The sequence below is a fragment of the Centruroides vittatus genome, unplaced genomic scaffold (assembly GCF_030686945.1).
Source record: "Centruroides vittatus isolate TY-2023 unplaced genomic scaffold, ASM3068694v2 contig_1309, whole genome shotgun sequence".
NCBI classification, from domain to species: Eukaryota; Metazoa; Arthropoda; class Arachnida; order Scorpiones; family Buthidae; genus Centruroides; species Centruroides vittatus.
The window spans coordinates 578,782-599,168 of record NW_027120832.1 but is presented as its reverse complement, the minus strand read 5'-3'; the positions used below and the strand labels follow the sequence as shown (position 1 = coordinate 599,168).

The 20,387-nt window shown below is 33.4% G+C and overlaps 1 protein-coding gene across 1 annotated transcript; it reads right to left on the bottom strand.

Annotated features, from left to right (window-relative positions):
• Nucleotides 1-13,575: 13,575 nt before the first annotated feature.
• On the bottom strand, nucleotides 13,576-14,397 carry LOC136990056 (uncharacterized). Its single transcript, XM_067288402.1, has one exon. The coding sequence runs from the start codon at nucleotides 14,395-14,397 to the stop codon at nucleotides 13,576-13,578; it is 822 nt and encodes a 273-aa protein (XP_067144503.1).
• Between the last annotated feature and the right edge of the window lie 5,990 nt (nucleotides 14,398-20,387).

The window sequence follows — 20,387 nt, the reverse complement described above, 5'->3', positions numbered from 1 at the left end:
ACATTAAACATTGCTTTTTCGAATTTTTTTAAATTAATTTTTATTATTATTTATTAATTAATTGTGAATATTTCTGCTGTATGAGATTTGTAATATAATAATAATTGTTTTAATAAATGATTACTTGTTTAGAAGACTACAGAATATTATTTTCTTCTTCTAGGTGATTTTTTTCCTTTATCAGGAACAACAGCCATACAAGATTGCTTGAATACATTGAATGAGAACAATTCAACTGAAATTTAGTAATTATTATAGCTTTTATAACTCAATATTTTGATACAAATAATGCTATTTGCTACATATACAGTCTTTAAGTGTGAACACGTTGCATTTTCTAAAGTAACAGTTTTAGTGAAATTGAAAAATACAGTATCAGGTTACTAATAAAGATTTCTTTTAAACATTTTATGTTGTTAGATGAAAACAAAAATCTAGTATATAAACTTATATAAACTGCTTAATATTTAACACTTATTTTAAATTGTTTGCAATATGCATCATTAAAGTGATTTTAATTAACCCTGTTTAAATTACAACATTAAAACATGGTCTTCAGATCAGTACTGGTTTATAGAGTGTTTGTAGTAAAGTTTTAGTTTTTTGACAGGTTGTATAACAATATTATGTAACTTAGTAAACAGAATAACAGATTTATTAAACAGATTAAATGTTTAAATACGTTGTTTGTGAACTGAAAACACACTTTAAAATTTAAAATAAAATACACTCATTGAAATTAAAACTTTCAGTCATTTAGATTATATTTCATAATAATCGAGTGTAGCGTAACACAGTACAAATTCCATATTCTAATGAATAATTATGTTGCTTAATAATCATTTTATTATAAAATAAACAATAAATGACAGGGTATTTCTATTTGTTAGTATTGTCTACTATTTAATAAATTTTATATAAACATGCTTATTTGAGTCTCTATAAAAATAATTAAGTTTAGTTTATATGCAGTACATAACTTCCTTCATTTAGGAACTTTCTTATAATCTCTTGTAAACACTTTTGAAGGTTTACTTTACATAATATATAAAGTTTGTGAGAATGGTTTTCTTCTCTCTTCATCTAATTTTAATCTATAAAGATGTATACTTTACGCTCCTATTTGCAGTTTGTATAATGCAAAAATGCAAGTAAATATAAAAACTTAAATATATTCTTATTTTAATAAATATCTCCAAATTTCTTCTTGCATTTCAAAACTAAATAAATTTACTATCGTACTGTATGAAACGAACCGTTGACATAGCTATTTATTTTGAAATCTATTTAGTTAAAGCTTTTAATTATACCCCTGAATGAAAAGATATTCTATTTAAAATTATAAAAAGAATTCTGTGGCTCGAATTCGAAGAAACGTGCAGTTTACAGCACTTAGACAGCGTGAAATCTATACAGTTACCTTGGAATTAACGACCTAATATGGCGGCTCCATTGGGAACATTGGTGTCTTGATCTTGTATTTATAAGACCTTGCTTCGAACGGAGCAGACAAACGATGTTAGGTTAAATAATGTTTGATAGTTTTAACGATAAAAGTAAATTAAAGTAGTTTTCCAAATTAATAAATTACGGACCTATAAATAAAGATAACACAGAATTATTTATATTTAATTTACGACTGCCGACAAATAATTTAATCTGGAGCGATAGCACTGAAAGCCAATTTTTTGTCGGACGAACGAAGCCCGATCGAGAGTTTATTAGGCGGACAAATCGATAGGATGTCGTCGACCAGAGTGAAACGACATCAGGCGGAGATTAAATACGGCCATAAAAATGTTGGGATCCAACGCCAGAGGGAGGCTTCGGACAAAAAAGGCCTTGTTCCCACACAAAGGTCAAGGCAGGCGTCGACAAACTGACATTTCAGTTTGTCGACGCCTGGAACCAAAATATGGCAACGTAATTGGTAGAGAGTTAATATGCGTAACAAAATAGATAAATTTAAGGGGGGAAATGTATTTGACATTGAGAGTGCACCCATACAAACTCTACGTTCGCTTCTACCACATTAAATATGCAACCGCATTTCGTAGATCTTATCAAATAAGTGACGAATACAGTTGTTAATAACAATTGCTTAGTTATTCTTTATTATGATAAAGTCGACGTTATCGATTTAGTTTACGGTAGTCATTTTTCCCCAACGATTTTTCTGGTTGACTCGGTAACGGCGTGCCGTATTCACAAAAATTCCTGTAACCAGTTGCTTAACTTTCCCGGCGACATTTAAAACTGTTTTTGTGGCGCCATCTGTTATGATTTTTCATTATTAACAACTTTTTATGTTTTTAATTACTCTGAAATGGCAAAAAAGCTTAATTTTCAGGGCAGTGACGTGTTTAATAAAAAAAATGTAAATGCTAATAACGAGTGTAATCGTCAGTAAGTACAACATACGACTACTGTTATCTCCCCACCCTCTCAACCTTTAACCACCAAAATTTATTGGCATCGATTTCCCTAATAAACCAACATCCCTGCAAAATTTCAGAAATTTTCAACAAAAAGCACAGGAGTTATTAAGCTACAAACAAGTTAAACAAAATCGTGCCCCATACACACAACATCCATACCTACAGGCAGTGGTGATATTCGGCGGGTTCGCACAGGTTCGGCCGAACCCGTTGTTAAAATTTTCAGTTTCCCGAACCTTGTTAAACACACGGAACATTTCTCAGTGGGTTTGTTTTTTTAAAAAAAATATATTAAAATATGCGTATTATACTATGTAATACTACTAAACTAGAGCCTTATACCCCGTTCGTACCGAGCATTTCAATCTAGATTGTGAGCAAGGTCAGGGAGTATGTCTTGGTGCGATCTCTCTCGACCGTTTCAATCGAGGTTTAATCGCGATCGATTCAAGAGAGTTCTTGAAAGTAGATCCAGTCATAAGAGAGATCCCAGAATGCCACGCGCGCGAGATAATACAAGATGGCTGTCGAACACGTGTCGGGCTATGGACAGCGAAAGAAAAAGTATAATGTATCTCGAGAGATGATGACACGTGTGTATTTCCAGAAGAGCCATTTTGCGGTAAAGATTACCCCTGCCTAAAAAATAAAAAAAAAAAGGTCGACAGCCCTAAAATATTAATCGTTACCTGCCCTTCACCCATGGCTCGTTACGTTCCAAGTACGCCACTGATTGTTAGATATACGGTTGAAGAAAAAGTATTGTATTTATTTCTATTCAAAACTTCCATTTCATTTGTCGGTGATTGTCAGAGAAAAATTTTCTGCTAGCGAACCCCTTGTTAAATATTTCGAATATCACCACTGCCTACAGGTAAAACTGTCCAATTTTTTTGCATTGACGTTTTGAGTTCAAAAATGGGCGGAATGCAAATATGAAAGGAGAAAAACGAACGATTTTAATCTACTTTTTAAAGTCGATGCATTATTTTATCTTTTTTCAAACTAATTTTGTAAAAATGAAGACTATCTATCGACAGTCGTAATAAATAGTTGGAAAAACTTAATCTTTTTTATTTAGATGAAGATAATAGTCTAAGTTTTTATCTAGATGCCAGATACTTTATCTCGTCTTAGAGAAGATAAAAAATATAATTTTTACTAATCGATATTAAATTGACAAAATAGGCCTAATACTTTCATTTCCTTTTAAGTCAAGTTTATTATATGGTCTGTGTGAAACTTATAGTGTTTATAACAAATTATTCTGTGTTATATTTTAACATAAGCCACATAATAGTTTGTTCCCAAGGTGATTTCGCTTTGTGATGACCATTTGAGAAGGGTGTTCAAGAAGGATGATAGACTATCATCTTGTGGGTTCTATGTGGCCTATTCTTTAAAGAGCTGGACGTTGACATTGAAAAATCTATTAGATCGATACGGTTTTGTGTCGATTAACTGTATAAAATAGCAACTCGACTTTTACTTTGTATTATATTTGCCTTTACTTTTGTATCGAAAATATGTCTGTTAATTTGTAACAAATTGCTAATGTAACCTCTGAAATGCCTTGCGGAGCGAAGGTCCTTCAATTCAAGGTGTTATGAAACAAAAAACAAATACAATTATCTCAGTTTCTAATAATTTCTCTCTCATATTTTATCTTCTCTTTCTGTTTTTATGTAGATTTTTACCAACATTAATAATAAATCAAGTACAAAAGTATTGATCCTATGGCTCTTCTCCAATTTTTGAAAAATGACCTGAAATTTCCTAAAAGCAGCATTTCTGTTATCTTTGTAATAATTATTTCCATCCTGAAAATTTTAATTTATAATTTTTCGCAAATATTTACCGGGCACGATATCATTTTGTTCATCATAAACGTTCGCAAGCTTTTAAAAGCATTTTTAATTAAGTAGAAGTTTCTACTCGTAAACAACGTTAAGTCACAAAATTACTAAAATTGTTTATTCTACGGCAGCGTTTTATTCGCCAAGGTTCCTTCACTCCATTTTTTTCAGGCGGAGATGATCTGTTCAAAGACGTCAAAATGTAGGAAATTGCTACCAATGTAAGTAAGAGTTATAAAGTCGTTAAAAAGTATAAAACTCCCCTAAAGTACTAAATAAAATTTTTCAAATTGTTTGCATCTTTTCGGTTTACAGGTGTAGTCAGTTGTTAAAGAAGAGTGGAAGCTTCTACCTAATTAAAACGGAGTTTGAAATAAAACAGACAATAGCGGACACACAAAAAGTGACGTCGAAAATAGATTACACAGTCAATACGAAGAAAAATATTTAGTTTGATTTTATTCTTCGATATAATCGAACGAATCTACGAAATATATTTGATGCCTGTTTGCATTTTCTAAAAGACACTTTCGTTCTCTATAAGCCAATTAAAGTGCGTGTAAATTCGAGCGGTCGATGAAGCAATTAGTAACGTAAATAAGCCGGATACGTTCGTTAAATAACAAATTCATTAAAATAATTCGTCGCTAAGTAAAAATCTTTTAATTTAATTTATTTACCGTGGAGAAATTTACAGGCATTCTTACGCCATTCGTCGGAGAATGCCCGACAGCATTCCACTGAAAACTTCTTTTGTCTGGCCAAGTTATTTCAGTTTATCTTTAATTACGCAGAGGAAAGCAACTAGGAGGGGCGCATAAACTATAAGAAATTAATTAAAAATTACACGTAAACTACAGAAAAACTATTAGTGGCTTAGCCGACAAAATTTGTTATAAATTAGAAAAAGATGCGACTTATAAAATCAAGGCAACTTACATGCTTCTATCAGGTCAAAAAGGAAAAAAATTAAACGTTTTGAAAAAAAACTACTTGACAATTAACTCGCAACGATTTCAGTTCAATCTTGTAGGTAATCGCTATCATTATCAATTATATCTCTCCATTATTGCTGTAAACTGTAAATCCCGCGAGCATAGAATAAAAAGACTTTTCATTTAATAAAAATATAAATACGACTTTTACAAAGAAATAACTTTGCATGTTGTCCTCCTTTTTCACCGTTCGCACCATCAGCAGTCCTTGTACAATTCACACAAATTTCGGAGACGACCTTCCTTTGTAGGCTGCTGCCTCCGCAAAAGAATGTAAAACAGGTAAAGCGTCCTCTGGTGCTAATGCCACAATCGTAAATTTACATTTTAAGTAAAAATCCAATATAGGTACGTGGCCGGCGCTATTTACATTTAATAAAAATATAAATGCGACTTTTACAAAGAAATAACTTTGCATGTTGTCCTCCTTTTTCACCGTTATTTCTTTTGTAAAAGTCGTACAGTAGAGCATCGATTATCCGACTCAATTGGAGATTGGGTTTGATCGGATAACTGAAAAGTCGGATAACCGAAAAGTATGAAAAAATACATTATTAGTATAGTGTATTAGGCCTGGTTTAAATACTAACCTCCCTTTCATGGTCGAGCCAGTGCTGCCAGCTAAAACATGCAAAAATTTAACAAAAATAATATTAAAGTAGCCAAGTCACAACCAAATATTGTAGCGCCACATCACTAGCGGACATTTGAATTTGCCGACTAGAATGCGGTCGGCTAATCGGGGGTAGGATAATCGATGCTCTACTGTATTTATATTTTTATTAAATGTAAATAGCGCCGGCCACGTACCTATATTGGATTTTTACTTGAAAAGACTTTTCTTTCTGGAAAATCCCGAGTGTTGTCATTGAACTATATATTGGAAATGTGGTTCTACAAGGCGCGAAACAGACGGTAATCAGTTGGCGCCAAACTGGCAGACCTCCCAGCCCAGACAGGCCAGGTTTTCCAAGATCATCTTTGCTATGTGCTGGCACGTTGTCGTGGTGGAATCAGATTTTGCCAATTTTTTTAATGTATGGGAACATTCAAGTTGCTGTGCTAATTCTCTGGTAGTCAACCGAGAATTATCCTCTGCCAATACGTCATCTGGTGGAATCGCTGCTTGGATGGGGTTCATCTTGAAGCGAGAAATCCCCATCCTTAAATTTCTTGAACTAATTGTAGTGGCTCTGCGTGTTGACTGTATCCTCGCCACATAAGATCGCCAGCCTTTGTTGCACTGTGCTACTTTTGAAATGATAGAGCAACAACACGCGAATGTGTTCTTTCGAAACTTTCACATCGTCAGACACTGTAGTCGTGTCTATCTCTAATAAACTATGTGATGAAACGCATGGTCTTGCACAGGTACAGGTGTGCGAAGAATTGACCAATCTTCCATTGTCTTCAACACCAGTTGAAGACAACATACATTGAGGTTTATGGGTTTCTGCTGTAGCTTTTCACTGTAAAAACTTTGATCAAATTTCATTTTCCTGGATGCTTTAAGTGAGAATTCTAAAGCAGTTTTAAATATAAACAAAACAGTAGCTAACAGTGACCTCCATAGTGAACTGTTCTCAGTCCATACCTACAATTTCCTGATGGAAACTCTGACTAATCTTGAAGAGCGAGGTCTAGAGAAACAAAAGCAACGAGATCTCTCAACGAAGTTAAGAACAACTCGGAAAGATTTGCAAAACAAGCTGCTGGCAAGCCCGAGCACACATCTTGATCACGTGAGCTCCCATACAAATTACTCATCAGATTTGCTTCTCGCATATATATCAGTAGAGGTGCATGTACTGTTGTAAACAAACTGATCCAAGATTACGCTGATGGCTCAAATCGTGTATACAAATGAAGTATAATGGTATGACGAATCTCTATCCACGTATAAAAACGTCATCTAGGATCAACTGGATCTCGATCAAACTAATGCAGGATCGTTTGGATCGGATAAAAAAGATTAAAGATGGCGGCCTCATCCGTCAAAATAACAGATTTGTTATTTAAAACACGAAATTTTTTATTTCGAGTTTTCAATTTAGATATATTTTTGTTTTAAATTTACTTATTTTTATTCAACGGATTCAATCCCTCGGAGTAAATATTTATTTTTGCCTTCATGAAATACAAAATATTCAATATTCTTTTCTTTATTAAATAATTATTTCTGTTTCCTTTCTGCTGTTATTTATTTCATTTCTAAAAGCATTGTTTTTGTTGTGCCATCTAAACACTGCCAGGACACGTGAAAAACTATTTTATAGACAACAAAGTGTTGTGAAAAACTCTATGTTTACAGAGCACTTTTTTCTACGATAAAGTGCCAGAAAAACGTTTATGAAGAAAAACGTTGTTTTGTTCGAATTAATAGACAATGGTTTTTGTAATGTTTACATCGATTTTATTATGCTTTTTCGTAAAGAAATAAAATCTTAACTTTATTTGGTGTTTGCGTTGATCCACTAATGGCAAAAGTCGATTTATCTAAATGGAGATACATCAGTATTTGCAAAGCTATTTATATCGGAAGGAATAAACACTTTAAAATGTTTGGTTAGGAATACAGTTAAAATATTTGCGGATTAAATTGAAACATTTGTTGTAACTTTCCTCCATCTTATTTCTATAAGAAACTTCGAAACTTCTATAAAGAACTTCGAAACTTCTCAAGGTTCTTCGAAGCAAGGACGATACAGAATAAATAACTTATATAGAATAAAAATGCGTGAACATTTTATCTAACAGTCATTTCAACTTTACAACTCAAACACAAGAGATTACTCGCCTCGTAGTCTCAAAAAGGTTTCTAACTTAGAAGAAAACTTAAACGACGGTATTTAGAAAAAATGAACATTGGTTAACTTTAATAAGTTAACTTTTACTTGGAATTGTTTAGATAATTACGTCGAAAGAGCCACTCCGTTAACCTACATTTAGTTTCAGGCAATTTATAATTGTTGTCGATTTTCCAGAAATCTTCTTATCTGGGGAATATTGAATAATTTACCTTACCAATCGAAATTAGTAACAAATGACAATTCTTGGAAGAGATTTATGAAGAAGCATCGATACGAAAATCGATGGAAATTGTCAAAAAGTGTCGATAAAACGATTTTTCCGAGAATTATTTTTACGTAACACATTGTTAGAATAATTTACGAGAGAATACTTTAACTAAGTTTAATAACAATTGGGGAATCGTGTGTCAAATAATGAGAAATGAAAGAGCCAAAATATAGAAAACCACCCGACAGTCTACAATACTGAATTTACACCAGGAGAATTAATTTTCGTCGTATTACGTAAAACGTAATGTTATCTCCAAAGGGCCTATAATGGGCTTTTGTTGAAATCGTAAAATTCGAGCACCTCATTTCTTTACCGAAATAAATAGATAAATGAGAATAGAAATAAAATAAATTTGCATTCGGCGCTACAAATATAACTTTGGCAATCCCTATTTGAGGAAATTTTAAAACTTCCTAGCGATAAGTCAATAATTCCAAGTTTTTTGGTCGTGTATAAAATAGGATGAAAGAAGAATTTATCCCCTTTTCAAACTAAATATAAACGTTGACGAATGAACAACTTTTGGAAGTACAATATCTTGTTTTCTCTTCGAAGGTCACTTAGATAAGGCGAATATTTTTAGTCTCGTCTCTATCCAATTCGACGCATTCCCTTTCAAAACTGTTATTGACGAATAGTTGGAAAATTTAAGTCGGTTATTTCTAGATCTTACTTCTTCTAGAAAATAGAAAAGTATCCCCGGAGATAGAAAAAATTCAACATAAAGTTCTGTATTGAATAATGGCAAAAAATCGTAATTTTCATTGAACTAACGAATTAAAGGTTCGGTATAATCGATTGAACCATCATTCACCGCTGGATTTTTTTTTATTTATTTATTACCGGTAACAAATCCTAACCGGTGGAGTATAAATTCTTCTACTTCGGCATCCGAGTGGTTCAAAAGTATACAGAAACACAGACACCTTCCCATCAACTAAGTTCATTTTTGATTTAATAAATATGAAAGTTACATTCAGCCTACGTTAGAAACACTTTCTGTAATTGTTTTACGGGAATCGTATTCCTTACAAAAAGGACGTCCGAACCAATTATTACAAGCGATAAATTAATATAGAACAAGTAAGAAGTAAAATAATAAACCGTACCTCGAAGTACGGCCGATACCATCCGAGGATAACGGAAGTTATTACGTATTAACAAGTGAGATATTAATCAAATAGATGATATACCCTGTGTAATAAATAGTAAATCTCTTGCGAAACAACTTACCTCTGTTTCCTTTCGTTTCTATTGGACTAACCAAACGAGTTTCGATTATGTTGAGGATTTAAGTAGTCGACGAAAGTGTCGAATTGGAATCCTGCCAGAATGGAACTCCTTCGAGGATTTGTTCACTTTGTGAAAAGGATTATGTCAAGTCAAACCGCAAAGCCAGAAGTGGCTTTTCCAAACAGGATTTACGAAGAGAGATTGATTTTTCCACAATTAATTTCCTAATAAATATTCATAAATTTACATTTTACTTAAAAGTAGTTTTACCTTTTACGACATAAATGTTTATATTTGATTGACGAAGAGGTGTAACGAAGCTTAATAAATCTCTATCGTTACTTTAAGTCTAACGTTTAGAACGAAACAGCATTAAAACGAGTAATATTTTTACTTTCTTGTAGAAAACAGACATCGTCATCATCATCAGAAAGGTTCTTTCATTTGTTATCGGTTAAAGAAGAGAAAAAAAGCTGGAAATTAAGCAAAAATTTCCATTCATTCTTAAGGAATTACGAGTCGAATACATCACAAAATAATATGGTATATCTTAGAAAGGAAAGTAGATTATCTGGAGAAAGTACAATGGTAATTACATTGGGTAATTATTACCGGAGAGGTTATTTTCTAAACGACATCGTTTAAGAGACATTGTTCGGGTTTTTCAGATCGTTACCAACCAAATTAATTACTAATTTAATGTTAGTCGATTACGACAAAATAAATTTCCAGTATTTTGCAGCGTTAGTTTCGTGTAAGAAAATTGCATTTCGAATAATAATAAACTCCCGCCGATGGATCTCAGCTTTAGCATAATAATTGTAAATCTTTTAGATTTAACGTTTGCTATCATGCATCGTCCTTTTATCTACGATGTTTTTTCTTTACGCATCTCATTGTATTGTTCCTTGGCTTATAATCATTATTTAAATGAAATTTCCAATACGATTTTCTCTTTAACATTTCTTTCCTAATGTTATTATGCTGTTTACCCCTATTTAAGCTTAAGATTGCAGAAAATAGGAACGACTTATCTAGAAATAGCGTACACTTTTTAAATTCAGAGAACAAATTTAGTAAAATGAGATAAAAATTTCAAAACTAGAAGAGGGTTTCCAAAAGCGAAGCTTCTGTCTTCCATGAAGTTTACACAATTGTGTTCGTTCTCAAATCCGTTCGGTAGATTTTGATTAAACTTTTCCATTTTCCATTAATTGCGATGTGGAATCTAAAAATGCAATAAAAAATTGGGGTTCCATGACTTCGTTTTCGAGATATAAGGTCGTTTCACCAGCACTCGCGACAAAGCGATATCGCTCCAATCGCGCGACTTTGTCGTGTGATGTTTCATGGTCGCTAACACGTCTTGTATGTGCTTATAGAATTAAATTGGTTTCGTGTTGCTCTTTATTCATTTTCACTAATTGTTCTGTCATTGCTCGACATTGATAGCCGAAAGAGTTTAATTTATGAATTTTATAGTGTTACTCACACGAATAAATTGAATTTAGATAGATTTAATGACGATTACCAAAGACGTAGTCAAAATACATTTATTTCTTCTTTTTCTGCTCTTCTAGTCTTCCTCATCATTAGTCTATTTGCCATTGCTGCTTCTTACCTCGTTCATTCGGAGATATCGGAATGAGAGATAAGAAAATATTTCTGTTTTTAATGAAAATATATACCAAAGAAAATTATGAATTGCCAGACAAATGGCATTTCTTACATTTCAAACAAATTTACTGGTTGAAATCTCTCGTAATATACATGTTGAGTGAATTAATAAAATTTTAGGGGAATCTGAGTGATCAACAATGGATACCGTTTAACACCAAACAGATATTTTCGGTTGCAATTTTTAACTTTGATTGTTGCGACCAAATACAATTACGATTAATTAAAAAAGCGGCATTGGCTTTGTTAATATTGTCCGTGGAGTTTTACGAAAACTGCCATACACAAATATAGTAAACTATTAAAATTTCGTGTATACTACGAAGAGAAGAGACAATTTACTTTTTCTTTCCTTTAATGTAATATGTGATCTTTAAGAAAAAGCATCTTTCCACTTCTTTTCTTTTTATCTCGAATGTGACTTTACTATTTTTTATGGACCAATAAATTTTTTAATAGCGTAGAGAGGCTTTCTCCAAATAAGCAATTTATTTAAGATCTCGAAAGGCTTCTTCTCCAGAAACTTTTGCCAGTCTTTTTTTAGATAGAAGCCACAACGAAGTAATGATTTTAATGAAATCGAAATACGCGCCGAATAAATAATTAATTGGTCAACAAGCCGTATAAAATATATATAAACTTTGCTCCGTAGCTTAATATTTTTGTCCATAACCATTCAGAGATATTCGTAAATCCTCCGACATTTCTTCGTTACTTTTAATCAGAGATTTAGAAACGAAATAACCGTTAACAAGGCAATTAAAATATATAATGGAGAAACGTCGACGATGATCGATGAGTGCACTTCCGGTTAATTAAAAAACAAACTGAAAAAATATATATTTACATTAAACGTGGCAATTAGTTTCCTTATGTACAATAATTACATTTTCTGTTTTTGTAATTACGTACAAAATACATCTTTTTTGGATTTAAGAAAAAGAAACTTACAAAAATATTCTATTAAAATTAATTATTCCAGATTCGATGGATCGTAATGCACAGTAGAAATATAAAAAATAAAATAAGGAAAAAACTAGAGAGGGAGAATTTCTCATCTACCAGTTTAAACTAATTCCGAACGTGTTAGATCGATGCCACTTTAAATAAATAATTTATATAGATTTACGGTTCAAATGTCAACTTAGGAGTGTAGGCCGTTATAAGTAAACATTTGTGTCAGTTCACATTTATTGTAGGTTCGACAGGCGACGTATCAGACCGTTTGACGTTTCGCACGAGCGTGCAACTGAATCGGTGCGACATCCGTTGTTCGGAACTGAAAACTAAGATGAAGAATTTCGACAGTTGTCGTCTCCGAAAGAAATCGATACTCGATTTCTTGTTTTTATGATTTCGGAAGAGTGATTTTTCCGGTCACTTCTCGGCCTCCTTCAAAGAGTAAGAAGAATCGTACAATTGTTAAACACGGACGACAACGTAGAGATGTGTGAGTAAGATAGGATCTGCAGCGACTAACGAATATATATCTTCGATTATAGTTACAAATCAATATTGTGAAATGTGAAATTTGCTTAACAATGGCAAATATGCAATTACTTTTAATTACTCGATCCAACGAATTATCAAGACGGAAATTTCTATCATCAGGTGTTCAGTCGCAACGTATTCGATTGGCTTTGGCATAATCGTTACAATGGGTACAACGCGAGGTAGCCTAATATTGTTTACGCCAGTATATCACTTGAAAATTGAGTTTACGGAACGGATGGAATCGTTCGTTAACTTACCGTAACACGAAAGTTACTTATTTGTTTATTACGGAAATGCCCGTATTTATTCGTACATCGTGTCGATAATTTGGAATTCCCCAAAGGCAGATAAGTTTGTATCGTGTTTAACCACATTTCACATGGTTATAATGTATCCGCTTACCGTGTAATTTCACAGATTTATTGATTTAAGCTTTAAGTTTCCTACTCGATTGTCTGAAGAAGATCGAATCTTTTATCTTCACGTAAGTACGCACAAATGTATATATTATTATTATTACGAGTAAAGATTAAGAGGGCTGTCTATCTTGTTGACTGACTTAGCCCTGAAAGAAATGAAAGGAAAGAAGAAGTAATACTGATAGATTAGATGGAAGATTAGGAAATGAAGGGAAAGGGGTCTGCAGAGTCGTCTTGCTTCGGCATACATTAACAGAACAACCTTTAGGAAAAAAAGAACAAAAATACAATTTAGGCTACTTTGCCTATATTGAGACTTACAATGTGAACAGTTGTAACATATATACAATATGTACAAGATGATCAGTTGTTTGTCGACAATTTAATCAATTTCTTCACTTGTAGTAGTTCTTCCATTGTCTTCTGGTGGATATTCTGACTGTTTCCTTGCAGACAGTTTTTTCGTTGCTTTTATAAATTTACAGAGGTTATCAAATAACATTTTATTTTGCACAAGTGCTGTGCGCTTTGGTGGCCAATTTGAGCCTGCCAAAACACATTGTCTCATAAAGTTTTCACGAGGATGTTCGTATTTGCTGCACTGGAATAAGTAATGTGTCACGTTGTCAACGCTGTCACTGTCTGTGTCGCACTTATCAGTATTTCTCTTTCCAAATTGAAAGAGATAGCCATTAAAATTACCGTGTCCTAGTAAACATTGAGTAATTTCGTGGGTAGGTTTAAGATGTCTACATGTTCTTCTGACGGCGATCGTCGGTATGAAGCTATACAAAGTTCTGCCTGTGTTCGAGTGTTCCCATTCTTCTTGCCATCTTTGATCTATTATTTCTTTAATTTTTTGCTTAACTACTTTGATTTGTATTCTACTATATGTTATTGGTAGGTTACTTTTTGCTGCTTTCTTAGCCAGCATGTCGGCAGTCTCGTTTCTTTCGTACCCTTTATGACCAGGAATCCAATGGAATTCGAGTATTTTGTTGCCGCCAATTCTATGAGCCAATTCAATTATTTCGTGTGCAAGTAAAGTTTTTCTAGTTTGGTTTTTAAGGGTATGAATAACTACCATGCTGTCGGTGTATATTATTGTAGGTCCCTTGTACCATTGGGATTTTTTGTTAATATGTTGTAAGGCTTTGAAAACACCCCAAAGCTTCGCTTGAGTGATTGTGCAATAATTCGCCATTTTAAGGCTAGCCTGATAAGTCTTAATGTTCTTTGGGTCAAAGATTACGATCCCACAACCAATCCTTCTCCCTCCTCGAACCGTCCGTAAATACTCTCCAGCAGTCTTTTCTGTTGGCATCTTTGTTGTCCATGTTTGTTTTGTATTTGACATCTTGTGCTGGATGTTCATCCATCACAAATGTATATACAGTCGTACTGTACCTCGTACTTCTAATGTCTCTAACTTTGAACATTCTACAGTACGAACGCAAACTATAGAGAAATTCGAACGGTGTTTCTACATTCGAACGGTACAGGCAGTGCTAAACCGTGTATTTCCAATTATTATTTTTGAATTTTTATTTTACCATCGAGTTTTCTTCTTCTCTATAAGTTACGAGAAAGAAACTTTCTTTCTAAAAATATTATTTCTATAAAATTGATGCAATGTTAGCAATTGTTTTCGGAAGCGAAAAATGGATAACTTAAGAAAGATTTTTTTCTTTTCTTTTATATTTATTTCTTCTTGAAGAAAGGAAGAAAATAGAAATTACGTCGTTGAAAAACTCATCACGTTTAAAATATTCGAAGAATTTCCGGTAATCGATATTATATTTCCAAGTTGATGTTCCATTATTGACTTTATTTTCCGTCCTTTCGATGTTTTTTATAAAAATAAACGAGTCGTTAATGGAAATTCGGATTTCTTAATATCCGAATTTCCTTACTTTTTTATAAGTTCTTATTTGCGAATTTTTCCTTGGAAAATACTTGCAAAAACTCTTCTAAAAACTCTTACTTTTCGAAAGTTTATAATTCGGCAAAAAACGAAACGTTCACGTATTCAATTCGAATTCATTTCCTCTGTATAATTGCAAACTTTTCGGCCGTTTGTCAATGTTAAAAGCATGGACATAAAGCACTTTTCGGGTAAAACACGGAATTATTAAAGTAATTTCGACGATTAAACCGTAAATCGTACTCGTAACAATATTTTGTTTGCTCTTAAAAAATTTAATAATAATTAAAGTAGACTTAAGCATTATTCACCAGTCTCTTATTCGTGCAGTTGGTATCCAATTCCTCTTTTATAACAGAGAAGTGCTGACCGATTCGGCGCATATATTATATACCAAAATTTAATGAAGGAAACTTTCTGATCTTAAGAGGCTACGAATTCTCGAAAATTCTCCTAATTATTGAGTAAGTTGGCGAAGTACTGTATGTGTATAAAGTTTGGACTTAGTAAAGAGCTCTTGCCTGGTTATTCTCATTAGTAATATCGTAAATAGGAAGTAATTAATTGCCAGTTTATTACGCGAAAGTATAGCATTTTCTCGTTAGTTATACGTTATTTATAAAGTGTCCTTTGTGACAAATTCTCTTAGTAGATTTGTTGCTTTATAATCTAAATTATCCTTTCGGCCGACAAGAAGGATTAATTAACGTATCTAGTCTATAGTTTGCCTTATTAAGTGCAAAATTTTGTCGGTATTCATTAGAGGTGAAATGGGTCCGCAACTATATTAATGCGTATAAAATGTCGTAAATAAGCCGGTCGGAAGAGTAAACAAAAATGATTAATAGCATTGGTTCGACGTTACGAAAACGAAGTGTTTATTTTCTAGCTGGAATATTAATAACGAAAACTACAATCCCGGCGAAATTAATAAGGCCGTCGCTTTTATCTCTGACGGATTCGATAAGTCATTTTGCCAAAAGAGATGCTTCGAAATGAATAATGAATACCTCATAGAGAGCTTAAATAACACTCACTTTATCATATATATAATAATAATCGTCATAGTTTTAATATCGGATTTTCCTGTGATGAAATAATCTTCTAGGCCAGTGTTTCTCAAACTTTTTGGATCGCGACCCCCCTTCTGCACTTAAAAATTTTAAAGGACCCCAAAGAATAAGTATGTGTCGAAAAACATCGGAGGAGGGGGTTAGGCTCGTATTTAAATATTTATATTATTTTTATTATTTATATGTGCAATTTATTTAAGTAAAATTATTTTATATATTTTTTATTTCTATTATTTCTAAACATGAATCCATAGTAAATTTATAAAATTTTTGAAAAAATTGATCTGGCATCAATTTTTCAGCGACCCCCAAATATTTTTCACGACCCCCACTTTGAGAATCACTGTTCTAGGCGACCATTCGTAGATGGTCTTAGAGTAGAATTTCGTGTTTAGACAAGCGCAAAAAATACGTCTTTGCGTATAGTCTTTTCAAATTAGGACAAAGACAAACGAACTATAAAATCTATCAATTCGTTTGTAAATAGGCACTGTTCTGAAATACTTCAATTGAAGTTTTAACAATTGGAGGAAGAATTTATACTTTACTCGAATACCGTTTAATATCATTTGGATGGATTGCCACTCACCGGTCGAAAGAGTATAGTGCGAGTGTGACAAAATAATTAAAATCCATATCCACATTTTTTACGCTTTTTCTAATAAATATCATGGGAAAGAAGTGACTGATACCGGTTACCATGTTAGTTCTGTATATAGAAGATGGAGCTTCGTCCAAGACGAACTAAATTGGGCAGTAAGTTAGTTTGCGAGGAAAGCGGAGAAGTTAATCGGATCGGACATCGTCTTAACGGTGTCTATCCGGTGAATAACCAATGAAGACGTAATCGGTCTTCTCCTAATATCCAGTGCGATTTATGTATGAGCGACGGTTACCGTCTCTCGCTGTTGGGACATTTTCGCATCTTCGAGCTTTCTGAAATCTATACGCTGTAATAATCGTACGGAGCAGAAACGTTGCCTACAATTTAAAGTTTGATATTTGGCTCGGCATCAAAAAACAAAGTTCTGTTTATTTAAGCACGAGAAAAAGTCTAAGAAAACGATTTAAAAAATTGGAACTAAAGAGGACGAAACAACTTCTATATGTGATCACAATAAAAGTGTGCATCAAAAGGTTTTTTTTTTCTTTGCATGTTTCAAATGTCACACGAATCACACGAGATAATCAAATTTTTACATCATTTTCATTTCGAAATATCAGATATTTATAGGTTTAAGCAGTATCTATAATAGTGGAACGTGTAATAAGGAATAGGCTTACTCGTGCCGAGGTTATCATTTGTGGTGTTTTGCTTTTAGATTATCTCCCGAAAGTTGTCTAAATTTTCTACTCCGGAAACGGTCTTCTCCTGGAATCGATCCTCCAGAAGCCAATTCAGTTTCGTCCTTACCAGATAAGCCCGCAAACGAGCAATTTGTTTTTAAGAACGAATCGTATACCGTAAATGCTAGAAACGTGACAATCGATAGTTGGATTACTATTATTTCTCAGTTGTTAGAACAAAGTAATCAACGTAATTCCACTGTCATCAGATATGGCGCGCCGCATCCCGAAACTCGGTCGTTCGCGAAGATTTATCAAACATTTCCTCTAAATGCTTCGTCGTGTTAGTATTCAGTTTGCCGTAATAAAACTAGCACCCGTCTCGTGGCTGTGGGCAAACTGTCGTGAGCATCTTTACCACGATAAGCCCGTATGCGAAGACTTGCGAGCAATGGCGTGGATTGTTTCGTCGCAAGTGACTACTTACAGAATTAATCGAGAAACTAAATATTCCAATATATCAATATATTGATAGGTACACGATGAAAATACTGAGAAACAATCTTCTGGATTCAAAATTCGATGACAAAAGCGAGATCGAGTACGTTGTCAACGGTTTGTGTAACGAATAGTTAATGATGTCATTGCGTGGCAAGGAGTTTGAATCGACGGAAGCCGCTATCCGTGTACAGTACAGGTAAGTTTGAATAATACAAAGAAAAGCACAAATTACCTCCTCACAGTTAACAAGGAAGTGAAAAATAAAGTTCGAACGATAAGTCTAGCTGAAACTATCGCTAACATAGCCGATTACATTCGTCTAGACATTCGGATATCTATTCTAAAGGCTACAGTTAGTGCTACCGTGGTTTAAAAAGCACCATTTTCTGTTTTACAACATACAGATTGGCAATAGGAATATAATCCGAAACTATCCCGAGGATCAAACTACTGTCAAAAGATCGAAAGATGTAGACAGTCATCAATAACAGCGCGATGTTTCTTCTGAAAAACTGATCCGAGAAGGGGAGAGATTCAAATGACGCGACCCATTAGTCGAAAATTTTTATTGAACTAGAAGACAATTTTTAAATGATACTTCTAACTTGTAAGATGAAGTCGTGCAAGTGCCATCGAAAATAACACATGGAGACTAGTAGCAGATTCGTCTGCCTATTTCAGTGTGATGGATTTAAAGTTCTCTTTCCAAATTGATCTGCATTAGTCAGAAGACTATGAAAAAAAACCACTATTATAAAAGAGACGGTTTGTATGAATTCAAGCGAATGCATTTGGGTTTAACTGGTGCAAAGAATGGTGAATGAGACATTTAACAATATGAAACGTTCGTTTTAACTGAGAATAATTTTTTATTTTTAGTGGTTATTGAATATACCGATCCCATTGATTTTAATTATTGAATTTAAATATGAAACGCAGCGTTGTGTTTCAAGGACGATATTACTCACGGTGCAAAACACATTTCTGAATTTTTGAACTACTTGGAAAAAGCTTTACATCGTGTTGTCGAACGGGGTTTCCGAGTATCACTCCCGAAATAAAACTCTTTTGTGAGCAGAATTCATTTCTTGGCTATATCGTTGATAAGCGTGGAAGGAAACTGATCCTGCACGCATCAAAGTAATTAACACCTAGTCTACCACTTCCAAAATTCACACGAATAGAACGATTTCCAAATTAGAGAAAATCAAAAACTTTTTATACTGCATTTCCTCATCACCGACTTTTGAAGAAATATGTTCCTTTTGTATAGCTGACCGAACGTCAACGAGAAGAGTAGAGCAACTACAAATGAAATTAACTAATTTACAATCTTAAAGCATGTTAGGCAAAATTGTGAAAAATGCTGAGCGTTGTCGCCTTGTATCGGATAATAGGAGCCTTTCTTACCCAAAGGCAAGAAGGTCGAGAAAATGTTATAGTTTGAAAGTGGTACGTACTGTACTGTACGTTAGTGAGAGAAACCTCGATCTCGGTATAGTAACGAACTGGTGACTCTAAAGCTCTGTCACATTGGATTGGGTCACATGGTTTCAATAATATACGGTAGAGTAATCCGTCGCTATTGGTGGAATGTTCGAAACTACATCCAAGGATGACATTTATGTGTGAAAAATCGCAAAACACAAGCGGAAGGCTACGTTATTTAAATGATCTATTTGTTATGTTACTTAAATTAAAATTATTTATAGTCTCGTAATACTCTTTATAAAACTGATTATGTGTTGCCAATAAAAAAAGATAAATAAATAAATAAAGGGGTTGAATAAATAAATAATAAACCAATATGAGGAATATTTTGTAAATTTTATTGTGAAAGTTGTAAATAATTACAGTTCTCGATTAACGTCTAATGATTTTCATGTATTAAAAAGACCGAGGAAAACCTCTGCTACGGTTTTCTGAGAATAAAGATGTCATCAAAGAAGTCGAATCAAGTGGGTATAAGTTCTTTTCAGTTTACAATAATAAAGTAAAGTAGGCGGCATCCTGACAAAATATTACTCTCCAGATAAATCTCATTCTCTTTTTGTAGCTGGAGTTTTGTTAGACGTACTGAGATTTATATTGCTAATTACCATATTTAATATGATAAAATGAAAACAGGCAAATCGTTCTACCAGCTTCTTCCGCAATTCGCAAAGTATTCGACGGCTTCATGTTGGAAAATTTTTCAACTTTCAAGCTGGAAAACTCGTGGCTTTCACCTTATTCCTTACAAACTGTATGAAATTTTATTTAAGATACCGTAAGGTTTATTAATTTAACGACTTGTTTCCAACAGTTACGCGTTTTCTCGAAATACTTTTGAAATATTCATGACATCATAATATTATGGCAAACGTTATATAAACTCCCTGCAGGTAGACTATATTGAACTGTAAATAA